This window comes from Lipotes vexillifer, unplaced genomic scaffold (genome assembly GCF_000442215.2).
Source record: "Lipotes vexillifer unplaced genomic scaffold, Lipotes_vexillifer_v1.1 scaffold1267, whole genome shotgun sequence".
NCBI classification, from domain to species: Eukaryota; Metazoa; Chordata; class Mammalia; order Artiodactyla; family Lipotidae; genus Lipotes; species Lipotes vexillifer.
Genome location: NW_006790372.1, coordinates 186,092 through 209,381, shown reverse-complemented (window position 1 = coordinate 209,381; position 23,290 = coordinate 186,092). Strand labels below are relative to the sequence as shown.

General features: G+C 47.3%; 2 protein-coding genes across 3 annotated transcripts in view; one reads left to right on the top strand and one right to left on the bottom strand.

Annotated features, from left to right (window-relative positions):
- The window catches only part of COL4A6 (collagen type IV alpha 6 chain), a 168,379-nt gene extending 162,835 nt beyond the window's left edge, over positions 1-5,544 (top strand). The window contains exons 39-45 of the mRNA XM_007463675.1: positions 20-181; positions 370-468; positions 1,734-1,880; positions 2,624-2,740; positions 3,328-3,519; positions 4,235-4,521; positions 5,205-5,544. Of these exons, the coding sequence (XP_007463737.1) occupies positions 20-181; positions 370-468; positions 1,734-1,880; positions 2,624-2,740; positions 3,328-3,519; positions 4,235-4,521; positions 5,205-5,468 (1,268 nt within the window). The 3' untranslated portion in view covers positions 5,469-5,544. The remainder of the gene's footprint in view (positions 1-19; positions 182-369; positions 469-1,733; positions 1,881-2,623; positions 2,741-3,327; positions 3,520-4,234; positions 4,522-5,204) is intronic.
- A 2,426-nt stretch (positions 5,545-7,970) lies between these two features.
- ATG4A (autophagy related 4A cysteine peptidase) overlaps positions 7,971-23,290 on the bottom strand; it is a 69,769-nt gene continuing 54,449 nt past the window's right edge. Inside the window, exons 9-13 of one of the 2 annotated variants that reach the window (XM_007463665.1) lie at positions 23,200-23,278; positions 18,597-18,742; positions 17,130-17,186; positions 15,597-15,705; positions 8,467-8,994 (exon numbers count right to left, since the gene is read on the bottom strand). In XM_007463665.1, coding sequence (XP_007463727.1) covers positions 8,924-8,994; positions 15,597-15,705; positions 17,130-17,186; positions 18,597-18,742; positions 23,200-23,278 — 462 coding nt within the window. In that variant the 3' untranslated portion in view covers positions 8,467-8,923. Of the gene's footprint in view, positions 8,995-15,596; positions 15,706-17,129; positions 17,187-18,596; positions 18,743-23,199; positions 23,279-23,290 lie in introns of both variants that reach the window. The other variant, XM_007463666.1, reaches the window with a different exon arrangement.

Here is a 23,290-nt window from a genome sequence, read left to right as displayed (position 1 = left end):
CTTCCGATCTTATCCTTAGGCCGCCCAGGCCCCCCGGGGCCCCCAGGACCCCCTGGGCCATCCTCGGATCAAGGCGACCCGGGAGGCCCTGGCTTCCCTGGAATTCCTGGCCCTCAAGGGCCCAAGGGAGACCAAGGGACTCCAGGTTTCTCTGGCCTCCCTGGAGAGCTAGGACTGAAAGGTATGACTGCGTGGCTGCCCACTGGGTCCTTTCCCACTCCACTGTCAGAGATGGCCCCTTCCTGCAGCCCTGTGAAGAGAGACCAGCTGATGATGCTTTTCCTGCCCTCGCCTCTGCTTAGTCTCAACCCCACCACCACCAGCACCACCGTGCCAGGCCCTGACTTGCTTTCCTTTGGACTTTGCCAGGCATGAGAGGTGAGCCTGGCTTCATGGGGACTCCAGGCAAAGTTGGGCCACCTGGAGACCCAGGACTTCCGGGGATGAAGGGGAAGGCAGGGCCAAGAGGTGAGCTGAGAGCATGTGCCGGGCTGATCCTGAGCTCAGGGGAGGGGTTGGGGCGTATCATTCCTTCAGGAGTCACTGCTAAGCACGCCAAGAAAGCCTGAATGGCTGAAGCAGCTGGATCAAGCTCCTCCAGGGAGGGAGTTTCTCCACCTTGGAGACACCTCTGCCTCCATCAGCTCCCAGGACTGAAGGCCACTGCCGCTTTGCCACCACGGATCTTGCCACTGACCTCCCCTCTCTGCATTGTTTCTGCGTTTGCGGTCACTGCGTTTGCACTCAGATCACCACTCACCCATCTGCTGAATCCCGAAATGAAGAACCATCCTTTCTGTCCTTTATCACCACTCCCCTCACACACACATCCAATCCATTAGCAAGCCCTGAGGGCTGTGTCTCCTGTAAACGTGCCTTGCATCTGCCCCCCTCACATCCCCTCCACCTCTGCCACTGAGGTCCAAGCCACCAACATTTCTCACGTGGATCACTGCGGTGACTGCTAACTGGTCTCCCTGCTTCCATTATTCACCCCCCCCAGCAATCATTTCTCTATACAGTGGTCAGAGAGGTCTTGTAAAAACAGAAATCATTCATGGGCGTCCCATGGCATAAGAATTAACTGTGGCCACGAAGCCCTCTGTGATGCCTCCCTCTCCATCCTCATTACCAGCCCTTCCCCTTCGCTGTTCACTGCGCTTTTGTCACACTAGCCTCTTTCAGTTATCCCAAAAACACCACACCTTGGCTGGCCGCAGGGCCTTTGCACATGCTAGTTCTACTTCTGGAACACTCTCCCCCACCCCCCACCCCAGCTTGTTCTAATGCTTTAATGGTCTCAGCTTAAGTGTCACTGCTTGTAAGAGGCCACTTATAACTCTCTCTAAAGCAGGTTCTCCACCCCATTGCCCTCTCCGCTCCCTCCCACTGTCCGTGCACTGTCCGTTTCCTTTATAGCACTTCTTACAATTTGCAGTAAGATTAATGGGTTTGGTCAGGCTATGCATTTCTCATCTTCATCACCAGACCATCGTCTCATAAAGGTCTTACTCACTGCTCTCTCCCCTGATCTACCAGGCTCTGGCACATAGTAGGCACTCAACTACTTTTTCAACGAATTAATAAACAAATTGGCTTGTTCGGCTTCTATTGGTAAGCCAGCTGGCTGGGTTTGGGGTCTCGGCCGTGATGCCAGCTGAACCTCCGGGAGCCCACCCTGGCCACCTCCTCTGCCTCCGCTTGACATTTCCGTTTCTCCCACGTGCCCACAGGCTTATCCGGCCCCCGAGGCGCTCCTGGACAAACACCAATTGCAGAAGCCATCCAGGCTCCTCCTGGACCCATGGGTCTAACAGGCATCGATGGCATCCCTGGCCTCATGGGGGACCCTGGGGTCCAAGGCCCTGGAGGCCTACAAGGTGAGGAGGGCGCCAGAGAAAGGGGACTTCGCGGGGAGCTGAAACGGCTTTGGCTGGGAGGCTGGAGCAACTGGCTGGGAACCCCGGCTCCAAGGGGGCACCTTCATGGAGCGTTTCCTCGGCTCCTTCACAAAGCTTCCAAGCTTCTCACCAGGAAGGAGGGGACCAGCGGGGCCAGCAGTTGTACTTGGCTTCAGAGAATGAAGCACACGGAACGAAGCGCTCTGTGTGGGCAGAGCGCAGCAGCTAATCCGGACAGCTCGTCCCTCGCTAACGTGCTGCTGCGGGAAGGAGGGAGCGTGGTGGGGGGACAGAGAGCAACGGAGAAAGCCCAGGGCTGGGGGACGGAAAACCCGGCTTCCAATCCCAGTTTTGCCCCAGCCGGAGTAAGCTAGCAGTCTCTCTGGACCTCGGTGTCCTCATTTCTGACATGGGACCCCAGCAGTCGCCCTGCATCCTCCCTAGCATTTCTGGGAAGATGAGAGGAAGGGAGGGGGACATGGGTGTGAAGGAGCTCAGAAGGGCTAAGTTCAGAGTGAGGTCCCAGGGCTGAGCTGCCTGGACGTGAACTAAGGACTAGCCCAGGAGGCTCAGTCCTGAGCTCAGCGTGCACTCCAGGGTGATGGCCAGTTCGCCCTCTCCTGGTGAGTCCTGGGCATGACACACGAGTCCCCTTTCTCCAAGGAAGGCTCCTCCAGACACTGCACATTGAGTACCCCGCTGTGGGCCTTCTCTCCTGGCAGGCTTCAAAGGTTTACCTGGTATCCCCGGCAAAGACGGCCCCAGTGGACTCCCTGGCCCACCTGGGGCTCTTGGTGATCCTGGTCTCCCTGGACTGCAAGGCCCTCCAGGATTTGAAGGTCTGGCAATGTCGGCACTAGGGGGCAGAGGGCTTCTGTGAGGGTTTGAGGCTTGAGGGTGAGTCAAAATCTCGACTGGTGGAATTAGGAAACTGGGCAGTAAAGCTTGATACTACTAGCAGGCTGGAAAACTGGGCTCGAATCCGTTCACTCCATTCTGAGCCTGTGAAGGATTAGAGCCCTACATTCCAGAGGGCAAAGGACTGTTCCTCATAGTTCTCTGGGTTCTCTTCCAGCTCTTAAGAGCTCTAACTCTATGCTATAGCGTGGCCCCCTGCCCTGCACACCCCCTCTTCTAGCCAGGGATTCTGACATGGTTGGAAGGGGGGTGGTTCAAGGGAGAAGAGAATCTGAGATAAGATAGGGCTGCTGTGCTGCTTACCGTCCATTTTATATCGGAGATGGCAAATCAGTTGTCCTGAGTAGAGAACAGTCCTGAAGCTCGCTGGGAAAGTGCCGCGATTGTTAGCCACGTCTGTCACGGGCAGGAGAGGAGGGTGTGATTTTTGCCCCGCTAACCCCAGCTCTGCTTTTTCACTGCCTCTGATTCAGCGGGTCCTTGGTTATCTCTGCTCTCTCCATCTCAGGAGCTCCAGGGAAGCCGGGGCCCTTCGGGAGGGCTGGAATGCCTGGGCAGAGCGTGAGAGTGGGCTACACCTTGGTGAAGCACAGCCAGTCAGAACAGGTGCCCCTGTGCCCCGTTGGAATGAGCCAGCTGTGGGTGGGTTATAGCCTGCTGTTCGTGGAGGGGCAGGAGAAAGCCCACAACCAGGACCTGGGTAGGTACCGGCTCGCACATCCAGCCCTGGCCCTCTGTCCCCACAAGGACCAGGAGCCACACTCCTCGCTCCTCCCAACCCTTGGTGGGCCCATGTTGGGTAGTGGGTTACAAGCCCCAGCTCTGGAGTCAGGCAGATCTGGGTTCAAACCCCAGCTCTGCGGCTCACTCTGGACACGTTATTCAGCCCGTCTAAGCTTCCGCCTCCTTCTCAGTGGAGCAAGCCTAATTCTAGCACTTGTCCCATAGGGTAGGCTAAGGATTACAGGAATCACCCATGTAAAATGCTTAGAACAACGTCTGACACGTATTAAGCATCCATTAAACGTTAGCGATCAGTAGTAGTAATAATGATATGACCTGCCGGCAACAATGATTACCCAAGACTTAATTGAATTGTCTTCAGGTGCGTGTTTCAGAGAAACGCAGGCTCACTCTATTAAATGCTGATTTGACAAAGCAGACTAATTAGGGAGTCATCATTCAGTTTCTAAAAAGATTCTTTTCATTATCAAACTTCCCTGGTGCATAGAAAATAGACTTCAGTGTGTGTACAGTGGTCCGGGGTAGGAAGGAAAGGCGTCCCTGCTCTGCTACAAGCAGTTGGATGTGAACCCAAACCACCATCTAGTCCAGTTGTAGTGGCTCCAGGGACAATCGCAGCCCTGACCCTCAGCCAGAACTTACCTGCCCCTGCCCACCTTCTCTCCTTGCAGGGTTTGCTGGCTCCTGCCTGCCCCGCTTCAGCACCATGCCCTTCATCTACTGCAACATCAACGAAGTGTGCCACTATGCCCGACGCAACGATAAATCCTACTGGCTCTCCACCACCGCGCCCATCCCCATGATGCCCGTCGGCCAGACACAGATTCCCCCGTACATCAGCCGCTGCTCTGTGTGTGAGGCGCCCTCACAAGCCATTGCTGTGCACAGCCAGGACATCACCATCCCGCAGTGCCCCACGGGCTGGCGCAGCCTCTGGATTGGGTACTCCTTCCTCATGGTAAGGTCCCGCACCGCCCTCTCCACCAGGATGAAGGCCGAGGGCAGGGAGCGCTGGGAGGGAAATTCTGAAATCGAGTGCTGAGGGAGCCCTGTGACTCGAGGGCCGGGACGTTAGGCCAAATACGAGGCCTACTTGTTCTCGGCAGGTAACAAACACTAAATGGCACCCTAGAGGGTATGGTACAGATTGCAGTAGAAGTTCCAACGAAGGTGACTTCAGAGCCAGAGCTGTTAAAAGGTCCGCTGGGGGGGAAGGGCCCATGCATGGTCTAACGACCTTGTGGACTATTCCGTGCTCTCTCCCTTCTCTGGAGCACACCACCAAGGGCTTGGGGCAGACGGAGGGCTCTGAGAAGAACTGCATCCTGAGCCCTGTTGGCAGTTTCCTTAATTCAGCCTCTCTCAGATTTGTCAGTGGAAATGTTCGGGGGGCACCTAACACACCTTGGACTCGGCGGGACGGCAGCCGTGGGTTAGGAGGGCCCTAGGGAGCTTGGAGGGGGCGCTCCTGGCTCTGAGGCTGAGACAAGGGAGGATGAGCGCCCCCGGTCCTAAAACATAGCTATTGGTCCGCTGGCCAGACAGGGGGCCTGAGCCAAGAGACCAGAGCTGAGAGACGGAGCAGCGGAGTCCATCACCTCCCAAGGTGACCAGTTCACAGCCACCGCCCATCTGTTTCAGCACACGGCCGCCGGCGCTGAGGGCGGGGGCCAGTCCCTGGTCTCCCCTGGCTCCTGCCTAGAGGATTTCCGAGCCACTCCTTTCATCGAGTGCAGTGGTGCCCGGGGCACCTGCCACTACTTTGCCAACAAGTACAGTTTCTGGCTGACGACGGTGGAAGAGGAGAGGGAGCAGTTCGGGGAGGAGCCTGTATCTGAGACGCTGAAAGCCGGGCAGCTCCACACCCGGGTCAGCCGCTGCCAGGTGTGTATGAAAAGCGTGTAGGGTGGCACCTGCCACTCTGCCCCTTGCCCTCCCCTGCCCCGCACAACGGTCACCTCACACACCTGAACGGTCTGAAGAAGGAAGGCCAAGCCCTTTTGCCCATCTGTCAAGTTGTACATTGGAGTCTCGTTGGGGCTGGACTACTGGACACTGGTCACCTCCACCCTCAGGCCCCATGGGGTGAGCCCACCCTGCTGAGATCTGCTGTCCCCTTTCGGTGCTACAGTTTGGTTGGGATGTTTGTGTGACTCTTCATGGCTACCTCAGAAAGACCTGCTGGGCCACCACTTTCTTAGAATGCTAGCTTTCCTCACTCTCTTGATCAGAAAGCTCTTCGTGATGATAGCTAAAGGAGTCATTTCACTATGTCCAGAGGTCACCGCACATCATTTGGCTTAAACTAGAACCCAGTGTTTTCACATGAAAAAAATTTCTCTGGCTCAGCATTATGGATGGCTCAAGCCTGCACAGGGCAAGCTCTCAACTCTTCCCAGAGACCCACTGTGTCTAGGCAGGCAGCAGAGCTGGAATGAGGTGCCAGCCAGTGTCCCGGGGTGAGCTCTGACCCCTTCGAGAGTGAGCACGACTGGGCCCCAGACTACTTAGGGACGCTGGAAGACCAGCAGCCGAGAGGTGCTCAGGAACTTCACATGGTCGTCGACAAATCACTTCCTCCTTGCCGGCTCCCTCCCCAGCCACAGGCAGCAGGCTTGGCCTGGTTCAGAGTAGAGCAGAGGATGCACCAAATGTGGTCAGACCCATAAAGGGAAATGAGAACCGCAGCCCCTTCTCCCGGGCCGGGGGGAGAGGGGAGGATGGGTAAGGAGGTGTGAAGTTTGCTTTTGACTCCAGGAACAAAAAGGAAAATCCCTTGTCCCAATTTCTCAGAAGCCCCTGTTTATTCCAAATGCCATTCAGATGTGTGCAGTGTGGCAACTCGACACTGCAGTGTTTGTTGGTTCCTTCGCATTTTGAGGCTGTGAGAGACTTTCCATTAAAATGTCCATCCAATTGTTCTTTCACAGGTGGCCTGTTAAACCATTTTGATGATACGTTTTTAAAGCCTCATAAAAATCTAGCACAGTCCTCTCTTTAGCAGTTAGCAGACCCAAAGCAAGCCTGAGTAGACCGTAAAGTATATTCTGTTTAGGGGGATTTGTTTTAACCATTTCCTTTAATTATCAGTTTCCCAGAACACTTAGCTATGTTGACATGAGGCAGTTCCTTCCAGGTGATTCTGTTTCCTTAAATATTACGTAAGCTGTGCCAACACAGACAAAGCATAATCAGTATAATCTGAAGTACTGTTACCCTCACCTCCTCAGTAATAAGCATGGTGTCAGCTTTTGTACATTGCAAATAAAAGGAATCCAATATGAACATTTGACTCCTTTGACATTCTTTCTTTGATGAAAACTTTTCTAAAGTCCATCTCACTGAAATTCATAAGCCCCCCTCAGAGCCAAGGGGGTTCCTGTCACTGCAAGTCGAGCTTTATAACAAAACACTGAGACACGGAAAAATACAATTAAAGTCAAGGGTCGATAATGTCTTCCAACAGGCAACAAATCCACAACATGCTTCAAGAGAAGCCTACAACTGTTTTTAGCCCCATCACACGCTAGAGTTCAAGAAAGGAATTTCCATATTTCTGGGGCCTCAGGATCATTTACAGATAAATCAAAAGCAGTAGAGAAATTTTAGGGCCTCCCTGGTGGCGCAGTGGTTGAGAGTCCGCCTGCCGATGCAGGGGACACGGGTTCGTGCCCCGGTCCGGGAGGATCCCAGGTGCCACAGGGCGGCTGGGCACGTGAGCCATGGCCACTGAGCCTGCGCGTCCGGAGCCTGTGCTCCGCGACGGGAGAGGCCACAACAGTGAGAGGTCCGCATACCGGAAAAAAAAAAAAAAATAGAGAAATTTTAGTCATTAAAACCAAATCTAAGATATATGTGCATATATTTGTATATGCATAAAATATATCCTCTGGAAGGATAAAGAAGAAATTAATAACATTGGGAGTGTTCAGGAAAGAGAACTGACCTGTGGGAGGGAGAGACATTTCACTGAATACCATTTTGCACCTTTCGAATTCTGAGCAGCTGGAATATATTATCTACTGGAAAAGAAAAAAATGGAATCTAAGGAAACAAGTGTTCAAATATTCCTAAATATACCACACAAAAAAAACCCACCTTGGTTTGGTGCTAGCTAGCTTTCAAACCGCAGTTGCTGGCCTTCCTGGGGGCTTGGTTGAGCATGGAGGCGAAACGCATAGGTTAAGAAGACAAGGAGAGGAAAAGGGGAAGACAGCACTGGGACATGAGGTGCATCCACACAGGAGAGTGGTTAGCAAAGCCAATTTGACGAATATGTGCTTTCAGATTTAGTATGTTGCTTGCTAGTCCTGAAATGGTTTGGAATTTTATTTGATGATGCACAGATTAATGTCACCACATGAATAATTCTCTCCAGTTATGACTGTCAAGCAAAATGGAGTCAGATTCAAACACAATTTTTAATTTCCCAAACAAAAATCAACAATTTAAGTCTGTGATTAGCAAACTGCAGCCTGTGGGCTAAATCCAGCCCTCTGCCTGTTTTTGTAAATAAAGTTTCATTGGATTACGGCCAGGCTCATGTGCATGCACATTGTCTATGGCTGTCTTGGGGTTTCACCAGCAGAGATGAGTAGCTGTGGCAGACACTATGTGGTCTTCAGAGCCTAAAACATTTCCTATCTGACCCTTGACAGAAAAAGTTTGCAGACCCCTGATTTAAGTGATAATGATTTAAGGACAGGGTGACCATCTGACAAAAGTATCAGTAAAGATGGGGACAGTGACCCATCAAATAGTTAAGGTTCTCTCAAATAGGAAGGAGATCAATAAGTATACATTTGATGTAATGTCTTTTTGACACACTTTTTGAGATCAATTGTAATTATTTAAACACATATTCAAATAATTTAACAAGAACTTTTTTTCCCTGATACGATTATCACTTTATTATTAGAGCAAGAGAACAGATTGCTTCTTAGTATTTAGCCCAGAGAGGTCAAACCTGAAAGGGTGAAGAAGCATAGGGTAACCATCTCTCATCTGCTGGTGCTGGAAGCAAGGTGGGAGTTGCTGTCTATCTTCCAGACATCCACCTCCTCATTTCAGTAGCTGAAGATTCGCTGTGGCCATGTAAGAAGCTGGGAAGCGCAAGAGACGACTCCTAATCTTTCTGCTCCTAGATTCCATGATTGTTTTAGTTCTTCCTGGGGAAGGGGTATATTGTTCACTTGTTTGTTTTTTTCTGAGAAAAGGTGATTGGCTCAGTCATGATTGCTATCAAGTTTGTATGCTGTTGGCATATCAGGCACTTGCTGACTAGAAAAGTTTTATGTGATGAGTTCATGTTCTTCTGGTGCCAGCTGGAAGGCAGATCTCCAAGGTGAGTTCCCACTATTCTATATGCTCAGAATCTCGAAATCTTCCTCCAGGTCAAACTCCTCTAGTTGTTCAGTAGAGTCGATGAATTCTATCACGATACAGAAAAGAGGAAGAAAAAAGCTTGACACTTTGGCTCAAGCGGTCAGTAAGTTACTCAGTAGTTAAGACCATGCATTTTTAATTGCTTTGCCACAGAAGGGTTTGTGTAGAGGAGACTTATAGGTGGGACCACTGCTGAGTATTAGCAATTCTCTATAAAGAATCAAAATAGGTTTAAGGGCCAAGATGTGGGAGTAGAAAGACCCAGAGCTCATCTGCACTCATGAGCACACCAAAATCACAACTATCTGCAGAACAACCATTGATGAAAAAGACTGGAACCCACCAGAGAAGATCTTCTACAACTGAAGTCATAAAGAAGGATCCACAACATGACGGGTAGGAGGGGCAGACTCGCGATATAATCAAATCCCATGCCCCCAGGGTGGGCGACCCACAAACTGGAGAATAATTATATCACAGAAGTTCTCCCACAGGAGTGAGAGTTCTGAGCCCCACATGAGGCTCCCCAGCCTGGGGGTCTGGCACTGGGGGGAGCAGCCCCCAGAGCATTTGGCTTTGAAGGCCAGTGGGGCTTTACTGCAGGAACCCCACAGGACTGGGGGAAATACAGACTACACCCTTAAAGGGCGCACACAAAAATCTCACGTGCACTGGGACCCAGGACAAAAGCAGTGATTTGATAGGAGCCTAGGCCAGACCTATCTGCTGGGCCTGGAGACTCTCCTGGAGAGGCGGGGGTGGGGTGGCTGAAGCTCACCTGGGGGACATACACCCTGGTGGCAGACATACTGGGGAACATTCAACTACATGAACACTCCCGGTGGCTGACATGTTGGATCATTAGTGCCGAGACCTGGCCCCACCGGACAGCCTATAGGCTCCAGTGCTGGGACACCTCAGGCCAAACACCCAATTGAGCAGAGACACAGCCCCACCCATCAGCAGACAGGCTGCCTAAAGAAGTCCTGACCCACGGCCTCTAGACAAGCCCCTAGACATGGCCCTGCCCATCTGAGGGCCAAGACCCAGCTCCACCCACCAGTGGGCAGGCCCTGGCCCCTCCCACAAGGAAGCCTGAACAAGACTCTAAAGCAGGCTCATCCACCAGGGGGCAGACACCAGAAGCAAGAAAACTACAATCCCACAACACAGGCCAGAGACCCTATCCTGGGACCAGCTGGCCCCTGACCCTGCCAACTAGCAGGCCACTGCAACCTCAGGGACACCCCAGGCCCCATACCCAACTGTATCAGAAACCAGCCCCCCCTTACCAGTGATCTGAAATGAGCTCTGGGATCCCTGGGCCCAGAAGCCACACTCCAGGAAACAGCTCTGCCTGCCAGTAATCCAGCACTAACCCCTGCCAGTAGTTGGGCAACAGCCCCAGAGGCTCCGGAACCCTGACTCTGGCCACCAGTGAGCCAGCACTAGCTCCAGGGCCCCCTTGGATTCCACAACCAGCCACCTCGTGACCAGGCCCCACTAAACAGCAACCAGCAGCATCTGCACAAGGCAGGGCCTGGCAACCAACCAGACTAGAAGCCAACTAAGCCTAGCAGACCACCCACATAGTCAGCCCGCCACAACAGAAGGAACCAAACAGCCCTCTTAGGGGGAACACCTAGAGCATATAGCTTGGGTGACAAGAGAGGAGTGCACTGCTGGAACACATAGGATGCCTCCTACAGAGGGCCACTTCTCCAAGGTTGAGAAACGTAACTAACCTACCACAGACATAAAAATACAGATAGCAACTTAGACAAAATGAGGCGGCAGAGGAATAGGTTCCAGACAAAGGAACAAGATAAAACCCCAGAAAAAGAACTAAGTGAAGCGGAGATAGGCAATCTACCCAAGAAAGAGTTCAGAGTAATGGTCGTAAAGATGATCAAAGAACTCGGGAGGAGAATGGATGCACAGAATGAGAGGCTAGTTTTTAACAGAGAAAATACAAAGAACAACCAAACGGAGATGGAGAGTACAATAACCGAAATGAAAAATACACTAGAAGGAATCAATAGTAGACCAAATGATACAGAAGAATGCACCAGTGTGCACGAAGACAGAGTAGTGGAAACCACCGCAGCTGAACAGAAAAAAGAGAAAAAAGAATGAAAAGAAATGAGGACAGTTTAAGAGATCTCTGGGACAACACCAAGTGCACTAATATTTGCATTATAGGGGTCCCAGAAGGAGGAGAGAGAGAGAAAGGGCCTGAGAAAATATTTGAAGAGATAATAGCTAAAAAATTCCCTAACCTGGGAAAGGAAACAGGCACCCAAGTCCAAGAAGCACAGAGAGTCCCATATAGGATGAACGCAAAGAGAAACCCACCAAGACACACTGTAATCAAACTTACAAAAATTAAAGATAAAGAGAGAATACTAAAAGCAGCAAGAGAAAAGCAACAAATAATATACAAGGGAACCCCCATAAGGCTATCAGCTGATTTTTCAGCAGAAACTCTACAGGCCAGAAGGGAGTGGCACAGTATATTTAAAGTGATGAAAAGGAAAAACCTACAACCAAGAATACTCTACCTAGCAAGTCTCTCCTTAAGATTTGATGGAGAAGTCAAAAGCTTTACAGACAAGCAAAAGCTAAACGAATTCAGCACCACCAAACCAGCTTTACAATAAATATTAAAGGAACTTCTCTGGGTGAAAAAGAAAAGGCCACAACCAGAAACAAGAAAATTATAAAATGAAAAAGCTCACCAGTAAAGACAAATAAAGGTAGTATATCATACACAGACAAAACTAGTAGGGAGGTTAAAAGACAAAACTTGTAAAGTCACCTGTATCCACAATAAGCAGTTAAAGGATACAGAAAACAATCAGATGTAAAATATGATATCAAAAACTGTAATTGTGAGCAGAGGAGAGTACAAATACAGGGTATTTGAAATGCACTTGAAATTAAGAGATCAGCAACTTAAACAATCACATTTATATATAGACTGTTATACAAAAACCTCATAGTAACTGCAAACCAAAAACCTATAATAGATATACACACAAAAAAGAAAAAGGAATCCAAACATAACACTAAAGGTAGTTATCAAATCACAACAGAAGAGAACAAAAGAAGAAAAGGGAATAAAAGACCTACAAAAACAAATCCAAAACAATTAACAAAATGGCAATAAGAACATACATATCGATAATTACCTTAAATGTAAATGGATTAAATGCTTCAACCAAAAGACACAGACTGGCTGAATGGATACAAAAACAAGACCTGTATATATGCTGCCTACAAGAGACTCACTTCAGATCTAGAGACACATACAGACTGAAGGCAAGGGGATAGAAAAAGGTGTTCCACGCAAATGGAAATCAAAAGAAAGCCAAAGTAGCAATACTCATATCAGACAAAATAGACTTTAAAATAAAGACTGTTACAGGAGACAAAGAAGGACACCACATAATGATCAAGGGATCAATCCAAGAAGAGGATATAACAATTGTATACATATATGCACCCAACATAGGAGCACCTCAATATACAAGGAAAATATTAACAGACATAAAAGGAGAAATTGACAGTAGCACAATAATAGTAGGGGACTTTAACACCCCACTCACATCAATGCATGGATCATCCAGACAGAATATCAATAAGTAAACACAGGTCTTAAATAACACATCAGACCAAATGAACTTGATACTTGTAGAGCATTCCATCTGAAAGCGGCAGAATACACATTATTTTCAAGTGCACATGGAACATTCTCCAGGATAGATTACATGCCAGGCCACAAAACAAGCCTTGGTAAATTTAAGAAAACTGAAATCATATCAAGCATCTTTTTCAACCACAACACTATGAGATTAGGAATCAGCTACAAAAAAAAAAAAAAAACTGCAAAAAACACAAACATGTGGAGGCTAAACAATATGCTACTAAACAACCAATGCATCACTGAAGAAATCAAAGATGAAATTAAAATATACCTAGAGACAAATGAAAATGAAAACATGATGATCCAAAACCTATGGGACGCAGCAAAAGCAGTTCTAAGAAGGAAGTTTATAGCGGTAGAAGCTTACCTCAGGAAACAAGAAAAATCTCAAACAACCTAACCTGACACCTAAAACAGGTTAGAGAAAGAGGAACAAACAAAACCCCAAGTTAGTAGAAGGAAAGAAATCATTAAGGTCAGAGCAGAAATAAAATAGAGACTAAAGAAACAATAGAAATAAATGAAACTAAGAGCTGGTTCTTTGAAAAACAAAATTGATAAACCTTTAGCCAAACTCATCAAGAAAAAAAGGGAGAGGGCCCAAATCAATAAAATCAGAAGTGAAAAAACAGAAGCTAAAACCAACACCACAGAAATACAAAGGATCATAAGAAACTACTATGAGCAACTATACGGCAATAAAATGAACAGCCTAGAAGAAATGGAAAAATTCTTAGAAAGGTACTATCTCCCAAGACTGAACCAGGAAGAAATAGAAACTATGGACAGACCAATTACCAGTACTGAAATTGAATCAGTAATTTAAAAACTCCCCACAAACAAAAGACCAGGACCAGATGGCATACCAGATGAATTCTACCAAACATTTAGACAAGAGTTAACAGCTATCCTTCTCAAACTATTCCAAAAAAGTGCAGAGGAAGGAACGCTTCCAAACTCATTCCATGAGGCCACTATCACCCAGATACCAAAACAGAACAAAGGTATCAAAAAATAAGAAAATTACAGGTCAATATCACTGATGAACATAGATGCAAAAATCCTCAACAAAATACTAGCCAACTGACTCCAACAATATATTGTAAGGATCACACACCATGATCAAGTGGGATTTATCCCAGGGATGCAAGGATTTTTCAATATCTGCAAATCAATGTGATACGCCACATTAACAAATTGAAGAATAAAAACCATACAATCATCTCAATAGATACAGAAAAAGCTTCTGATTAAAGTCAACATCAATTTATGATAAAAACTCTCCAGAAACTGGGCATAGAAGAAACATACCTTAATATAATAAAGCCCATAGATGACAAACTCACAGCTAAACATCTTACTCAACAGTAAGAAGCTGAAAGCATTCCCTCTAATATCAGACAAGGATGTCCACTCTCACCACTTTTACTCCACATAGTTTTGGCAATCCAAGCCACAGCAATCAGAGAAGAAAAAGAAATAAAAGGAATCCAAATCGGAAAGAAAGAAGTAAAACGGTCACTGCTTGCAGATGACACAATACTATACATAGAAAATCCTAAAGATGCCACCAGAAAACTACTAAAGCTCATCAGTGAATATGGTAAAGTTGCAGGATACAAGATTAATATACAGAAATCAGTTGCATTTCTATACACTAACAATGAACTATCAGAAAGAGAAAGTAAGGAAACAATCCCACTTACTATCACATCAAAAAGAATAAAAAATATCTAGGAATCAACCTACCTAAGGAGGCAAAAGACCTGTACTCCAAAAACTATAAGACACTGATGAAAGAAACTGAAGATGACACAAACAGATGGAAAGATATGCCATGTTCTTGGATTGGAAGAATTAATATTGCTAAAGAGACCATACTACCCAAGGCAATCTACAGATTCAATGCAATCCCTATCAAATTACCAATGGCATTTTTCACAAAACTAAAACAAACATTTTTACAATTTGTATGGAAACACAAAAGACTACAAATAGCCAAAGCAATCTTGAGAAAGAAAAACAAATCTGGAGGAATCAGGCTCCCTGACTTCAGACTATACTACAAAGCTACAGTCATCAAAACAGCATGGCACTGGCACAAAAACAGATGCATAGATCAATGGAACAGGATAGAAAGCCCAGAAATAAACCCATGCACTTATGATCAATTAATCTACGACAAAGCAGGCAAGAATATACAGTGGAGAAAAGACAGTCTCTTCAATAAATGGTGTTGGGAAAATTGGACAGCTACATGTAAAAGAATGAAATCAGAATGTTCTCTAACACCATATCCAAAAATAAACTCAAAATGGATTAAAGACCTAAATGTAAGACCAGATACAATAAAACTCCCAGCAGAAAACATTGGCAGAACACTCCTTGACATAAATTGAGGCTCTGTAAGACCTTCAAGGTACCTTTTGAATAACCCATGGCCTCTGACTTGTCTTCTGAACCAGACCATGAAAAAAAAGAAATTCTAGTCATTTTGATTTTGTATGGAAATTTTACACAGAGCTCATTTTTTTTTACTATCATTCTTTGAAATTGGTAAATATTAGTTCATCAGAAGAAGCACCATTCCTTGATCAGTGCAGCTGAGTAGAAATTTTTCATTTCCACGGAAAACATGACGCACAATTGCTTCTGTCTCATAAAACAACTGCTAGGCCTTCCCTGGTGGCACAGTGGTTGAGAGTCCGCCTGCCGATGCAGGGGATACGGGTTCGTGCCCCGGTCCGGGAAGATCCCACATGCTGCGGAGCGGCTAGGCCCATGAGCCATGGCCGCTGAGCCTGCCCGTCCGGAGCCTGTGCTCCGCAAAGGGAGAGGCCACAACAGTGAGAGGCCCGAGTACAGCAAAACAAAAACAAAAAACAAAAAACAACTGCTATCCATGGGTCTGCTGGCCAGAGAGCTTCTGAACAACAGCTTACCTGCCCCCGTGGTTGTCACTTCTGGCTTGGCTGGAGGAACAAAGGGAGGCCAGTGTGATGGATGTTTCTGAACTAATTCAAACATCCTTAAATTTTCCTTTAGAATTTCCTGAGGAGACATAGAAACAGTTGTAAACACTGCAGAGTCACTACATATCTGCCCAGTTGGCAGTATATGACTCCAAACACTAAGAGAGTGCCCTGGTTGTTGAAAGGTGAAAGCAAAGGCTTAGCAAATACACCCATCCTCTACTTGACCCGTCTGAAGACCCAGCTCTCTTCAATTCTAGATACTGTTGGCCAGGAAGGAAGGACACTGGAGGGAGGATCTGATGGAAGGCCAGTACTCACTGCCCATGCTCCATCATGAGGTCTTACGCCAGCTGCATGGGACCAACTCAATTTAGGGGTGAGATGTTCCTCAAGTGTTGGCTCCAAAGAAATGTTGGTTAGTCAAGTTAAATCTGCCCCCAAAGAATATTGGTACATATTGGCATGGTTTCAGTTTCAATCCAAGATGTATGATATATGTCCTAATTTAAATAGCATAGTCTTATCAGAAAATTTTCTTTCTAACGTTAAATGTGATATACAGTTTTGCGGCATTCTGAAATGTAAGTAATGCCTTTAGAAAATAATTCTCCATTATGTCTCAGCCAATTATTAACTGCGGTTTCAGATTCAGCTGGGGACTTTAGTACTAATTATTTGTTCACCTGCGAAGAAAAATCTTCCCTCCTTACACTTACAAGAGGCTCTGAGATCCCATCTCTCCAACCCCTGTGTTTTGCAGATAAGAGAACATGATGTCTCCCGCCACTCCATCCAGGGCTCTTTAAACTACTCCCTATGATTTCCCCTCATTCTTTCAATAAGAGTTGATCAATATCTTCTACATAATTGGCATGTGTTAGAAGCAAAGGATGAGGAAGGCAGATACAAAAGTTGTGAGCCAGCAAAACGATAAATACCCTCTGACATAAAATGCCAAAAAGAAAGAATAACTTGCTTTCGTATTTACACAGATTTCTGCAAACTGTGTCTGCTTTAAGTGGCAGTGTGCCTATATTTTACATAAATAAGACAGTTAATAGAAAGGCAAGCCCCTTAAACCATAATGGAACACAGTAAACTGTAAATGGACACGAAACAAATAAAAAAGTAGTTTGGCTTTTTCAACCATCTCACTGTTACAAAGAGAGTAAGGAAGAATTTAGGCTGAGCTATATGAAATTGGCATTTTTAAGTTAAAATGGTAGAATATTAGTTGAATATTTCATTGACTCACGGGCTCAATGAGATGGAACATTCAGTAGTTAAAAATATCGCTCACCTGACACACTAAGCATATTGCAAACCAAAGTTTTCCTTCAGTTTCCCCAAAGTTATGTACAGTTCCCCACATCCTAGTTTCTTTCTTTTGCAATAAAGTCATATCAGGCTGGATTTATGTTACTATGAAAAACTGTCTTGAAAAGGAATTATATTGAATAACACTTGTTTTTTAAGACTAAGAAAAACATACATCTTTACCTTCTGAACAAGGCTACACCAGCTATCAAAGTCTTTTTCTTCTTTGCAGAAAAATCCCTTGGGGGAAAGCAAAAGAAGACAACTTAGAACTGGTCAGGGGCACCCAGGCAGGCCCTTTGTATTGCAAGATGGAGCCGTTGGCCCGGAGTTGTGAAGTAGGATGTGGGCCACTTCCTTTGGATGTGTCCTCCCAGCAACAAGGAGGAAGGGTGTCTGAGCTTATCTCTCTCCTAGATCAGTGCCTCACTTGGACACAGACATCTGCTCATTCATCTTCATATTTTCTCTCTCTCTCTGCCTCTTTCTCTTATTCTGTCCCTTTCCCTTTTACCCTGTCCCTTTCCCTCCCTGATCCTCTCCCTTCACACTGTGAGATACAGTAACTTGAAAACCAATCTCCAAAGCACAGGGTTACTTCCATTACATTCAGTGCACAAATATACCTACGTATAAAAAACAATCCATTAAAATCAGCAAACAAAAGCCAAATAGTACTTTTAGCTAGAGGCATTACTTAACAAGGTGGCTTTGACCTTAAGGAAATTATCTTTTAGAATAAAGAGGTGATGGTGTGATGAATTGAGAGATTGGCATTGATATATATATACATTAATGTGTATAAAATGGATAACTAATGAGAACCCGCTGTATAAAAAATCAAATCAAATCAAATTCAAAAAAAAAAGTCAGGGACTTCCCTGGTGGTAAAAAGAAAAAAAAAAAGAACCATCAGCCTCCTTCCCCATCCTCAGAACCATCCTACAGCACTAAAAGAACGGTCCAAAACAAGAGGATGACTCTGTCAGCTCTCCATCACTGGCCCTCCGACAATCGGGTTAAACTGGTAGAGAGGATGCAGACAGGCCTCAGAACAACTGGCTACTTCCCAGGCAGCTGTCCCTTCCATGTGTGGACGGCAGTCATATTTCCAGCTGGGGAAAGCCTGCAGCTTCCTGGATTGTGTGCCCAGAGGAATGGACATTGTCCACCCAGGAGGTCTTGCCTCCTTATTCCTCCTTCCCTATGTCTCACCTTATTCCCGGTGCCCGGATGGCAATATTTAGAGGGCAAGAAGGAAAAGGGGGAAAGATGGTAACACTGGTCGTGACTAACATTTCTAGAATGCTTACAACATGCCAGGCACTGTGCTATGTGCCTTACACATAGTGTACTCATATAGCCATGCAAGGAAGGAACTACCGTTTTGCCCACTGGAGGGATAAGAAGGCCGAAGCTCAGAAAAGTTAAGGGACTCCCCCTGAGTCCGTGGCTGGTAAGCGGCTTTGATCCTAACTCGCCTTCAGGGCCCATTCCTTCCCCACTACACCACAGGACACTACCTCTCATGGGGGTGGGGAGCGAACATTCTTTTGCCGCCCTACCTAACAACCTGGATAACTTCCAGGGAGCCAAACAGTGATAGGGCAGTGTTGTGTCTCTTGGGCCACCCAACCTTCAGATACCCACCAGTGCTACGGAAGGATCCAAGTTCAGGATGTTCATTCGCTGTGGAGGTTGCAGACAATGGAAAGTCTGGTCGTCAACCGTTCCGTTCTCCTCAGTGTCAACAAAGTTCTGGGTTGTGTGAGGGTCCAGGAAAATGAGCTCATCGCCTGTTTTGAATGAGACATGCTTAACCTTCGAAGAACCACCGGCCCTGGCCGCACTGCTGTCCTTGGGATGAGGCGCTCTGGTTGTCCTAACCCCTCCCTTGGTGACAATGAGAATGAGATGACAGAAAGCCTGAAGGAGGGTGACCATGCTTGAAGGAAGCCACCCACACCCAAAGCCAATCATTCAATGTGAAGACTTGCCCTAGCATTTATATCTCCTCAAAGCCCAAGTCCAAAAGTGGAAAGGCACAGGTTTGCGGAAAGGGGGGAATGAGCGACCACAGATGACATGGCGGGCTCGGTGAGCAGCAGTAGCCATGAGTCCAGGTGCCATCAGGGAGCTTCCTGACCCTTTCAACACTGGAAAGCCTCTTGCTCTAGACCACTGGTTCTTAGACCTATGGTCAAAGAGCACATCTGGGAAGGAAAAAGGCCTTGGCCTCCAAAAGAAATAGGAATGCTGACTCTGCCATGGATGAGATACCTGGGAGCTGACTTCTGGTCTTGATTCGCTAGCAAGTTAGTCATTGTTAGCAAGTCAGTAATTCCTGTCAGAAAGCACTGCCTTGGTCACAGTAATATCAGTACACATACGCCTTGCTGGGAAAACTCACTTTGAGATTGGTCGACCGTTACAAATTGGAGAAAAATGCTGCTTCATTAAATTGAAAAAGTCTAGCCCAATAATGATCTGGGGGGAGCTTGGGATAATAAAATCTCTACTTTTATCTAATGTTCAAAGGGTTGAGAGTCCCTCTAATGCTCATCAGCAGCATACCGAGTAGGCTGATGTACCTAGAGGGGTCACCCCAACCTCGCTGTCCAGGCCTGAGAACCATCTGGGCCTCTGTGTTCTAGACTGGGCTAAGCAAGCAAAGAGAAAGATCTGCCTGAGGCAGGAGGATGGGGTGGGAAGGGACACCCCGAAGACACTCTCTGGAATGGCATCCAGGATTCTTCTGGGTACATCTAAGTGCTTCTGTTGGCAAAGAGGGTTTCTGATGTCTGATGCCAAGTTTAACTTATCTCTGTCACAGACCTAGGACAAACCACTGGGTCTGTTCCAGTTACCTCACAGGGTATTATCAGAATGAGAAGATCTCACCTCTGTGAACTGCTTAAAACACAGTACAAACGCAAGGTAGTCATAGATGTACCTTGCTGAGACTCAAAAGGATTTTCCTACAAATATATGTTTAAGAGCATATGGAAATCAATGCCCCCATATGGCTTGCTTTAGGAAAGTCAAGGTACATATTCCCCCAGACCACAGGAGGGTGAGACCAGTTATATCAAAAAAGCCTCAAGGCTCAATGAAGAGCAACAACCAGGATGTTTAGAGGAAAGCCTACCTAAGACCATAGAAAGGGAAGGGGAGAAGGAAGCTGTGCACGAGAAAATGCGACTCCAAAGCAGGATTAGGACCGAGCGTTCTGCCAGTTTTGAGTTAAGGTACTGGGAATAATAGCAGTGTCCTCTCTGACTCTGGCCCTTTCCCATGGGTGTGTGTGTGTGTGTGTGTGTGTGTGTGTGTGTGTGTGTGTGTGTGTGTGTGTGTGTGTGTGTGTGTGTGTCTAGTGGAACTTTGTGGGCTGCTCTATTTCTGAGAGTGCTTAAAAGAGATACAGTAGATCAAAAAAGTCCTAGAGAGGGCTTGCCTGGTGGCGCAGTGGTTGAGAGTCCGCCTGCCGATGCAGAGGACACGGGTTCGTGCCCTGGTCCGGGAGGATCCCACGTGCCGCGGAGCAGCTGGGCCCATGAGCCATGGCCGCTGAGCCTGCACGTCCGGAGCCTGTGCTCCACAACGGGAGAGGCCACAACAGTGAGAGGCCCGCGTACCACACACACAAAAAAAGTCCTAGAAATGATATGGGGACTAAATCAAGGTCTCTAATGAGGCCCAAGAAGAAGTGGCAGGCAGGTCCACCATCTGCAGACACTGGGCTCATGCGACGGATCTCCAGGTGGCACCCTCCACCAAAGCACAGGGGACAAACATTCTAAGCAGAAAAAAATCTCCCAGCCAGTCTCTCACCCTGGCCATAGTCTTGTGCACCAGGAGCTTCTCCCAGCTTCCCACCGGGCAAGAGGGCACTCGGGAAGCAATGTGGTGTGGTGGGCAGGGACGGCCAAACTGGGATCGAATCCTGGCTTTGCTACTTTTGAGCTCAGTAACCTTGAGTAAACAACCCCTCTAAGTCTTCCGCTAGGCATAAATGGAAATAATGATCTCTACCTCACAGGGGTGTTGTGCTAACTCTATCCATCAATCAATCTATCTAAAGCTATACATCTCTACATAACTATCGATATTAATCTGTATCTCTCTATACATGTATATATGTTTTAATATATAATTGTATATTATATAATATAAATTATATATTTATATATGATATAGGAAACAATACATTATAATGACAAGTAATATAAATATATTTTTTTATACATGGAGAGAGAGAGAGAGAAAGAGGGGGAGAGAGATTGAGAGAGAACCCTCTGCAGAGTCCCTTGTTCAGAAAATGGCAGTTCTCATCTGTCCCCTCCCTTCAGACATTCTGCCGATCCAGAGTCTCCCTACCTGAGCCTAATACAGTAAGGGGGTAAGTCAGAAAATGGGAGTTGAGGGGAGTTTGGAGCCTCAAGTGAAGGTTAAACAAAGGATTTATGGACATTAGCGGGCAAATGGGCACTATGTAAACCTCTGTCTTGGGAACTGAGGATGGCCCACACCTCTTTCAAAAGTAGTCCAACTCCACCAATGTCTCCCCGACCCAGTGGCCTCAGGAAACAGGAGGGCTATGCCAGCTTGGCAAATTCTCTCTGGGTAACTTGGGATAAAGGAGGCCAGGGTGCCCAGGATTCACTGAGATCCCTCCAAAATTATTTTCCAGTGTTTCCACCTTTTCCTCAAGAACGGACAATAGGAAATATATTTTTGCTACATTTTCTTTGACAGGAACCCAAAAGCTTAGAAACAGAGAACATCTAAATTTATAACACTCTAAATACTGGGGTTTATACTTAGAAAAAGAAAAGCCTCCACTTTCCAAATGTTCCATCAAGCTGTAGTTCTTAGGATCGACCAGTAGATGGCAGCATTCGAGAGAGCCCCAGCAACTGTGGAGAAACCCTACCTTAAAGAGAGAAAGAGCGAGCAGAGGAAAGAGGCGCTGGGGTCAGGCTGGCTCTTTTTGCTGAGTGCTTTCCTGTGAGGGGACAACATGGTGAGCTGGGGGTCAGCCCTATCTTCCATAAAGGGAACCTGAGACTGAAAGAGCTGACACTCTTTTCCTGCTGGCACACAGCTAGCCAGTGGGAGACTGGCCACATACAGGGCTGGGTCTGTTTCCACCCGCCCCACCTCCATGAATCTCCGAGGAGGAGATGAGTGGGAAGGTGACCAAGCCCATCTCACTCAGTCCTCTGCACATGCCTCAGGCCATTCCCCACGCCTGCTCTGGCTCTCCCTTGCACTCTAAGCTCATAGCTTCCTCAAAGCCCACTCCTGCGAGAGGTGTCCCGTATCCCACTTCCCTCACCGCGTCACTCCCTTACTCTGCGGCACTAAGCAGGTGTCTAGGCCCTTGGTACTCAAAGTGTGGCACCAGCAGCACTGGCACTACCTAGTTAGAAATGCAGGCTCTCAGGCTCCACCCCAGACCTGCTGAAACCACATTATAATAGGCTCTCAAGGTGATTCATGTGCACATTAAAGTTTGACCACCCCAGACCTGCTGAACCCACATTATAATAGGCTCTCAAGGTGATTCATGTGCACATTAAAGTTTGAGAAGCACCGGGCTAGCTCCCCTCGTGTGCCAAGGGCCTTAAATGTCTCTGGTCACAGCTAGTGAGTAAGGTGGCTGGGTTTCCAGAGGCATCTACTGAGGCAGGTAATGCCGGGCTGCTCATCAGGATCCACATTAGGAGGTTAGTCGTTTTAAGGCTTAGCCTCCAGTATCAGGAAAGGGATACCTCTGTCTTCACCTCCTCTTATTCCCACCAGAGTCAGGGCTCTGAACAATAAGCTAGCAGCCCAAGCTACATGAGCCTGGGAAGCCAGAGGACGGTTCCTAGCCTGAACGCCCGAGCCCCAGTAAGAGGGGTATCGGCAAGGCCAGGGGAGTGAAGCCCTGCCACCCTGGGCGCCACAGGAAAGAGAGACAGGTGCTGAAGCAATGCTATGACCTTGGGGCCGTCCAGTGGGAAAGCAGCCATGGAACCATCTTGTCAAGAGGCAATGAAGCAGAGGCACTGAAGGGGGATCTGCTCTCTGTCAGGCACAGGTAAACGTTACTCTCCAGGCCAGAGACAAGATGAGCTGCCCAGAGGCCACAGCATCTCCAGGCTAGGTGAGGGCCCCCTAAAACTGGAATTGCCTGGTCTCCCGTGCAGACCTTCTGCCCACCCTCCCCTAGCCCATGATGACTTACTTGTGATTCCTCTTTTCTTACCTAAGAATCCTATGAAATAATAGGCGTTATTTGGTTTTCCTCCTAATGCCCCTAAAGACTGTGGCATCTTAAAACACTCCTGGAGGGAAAG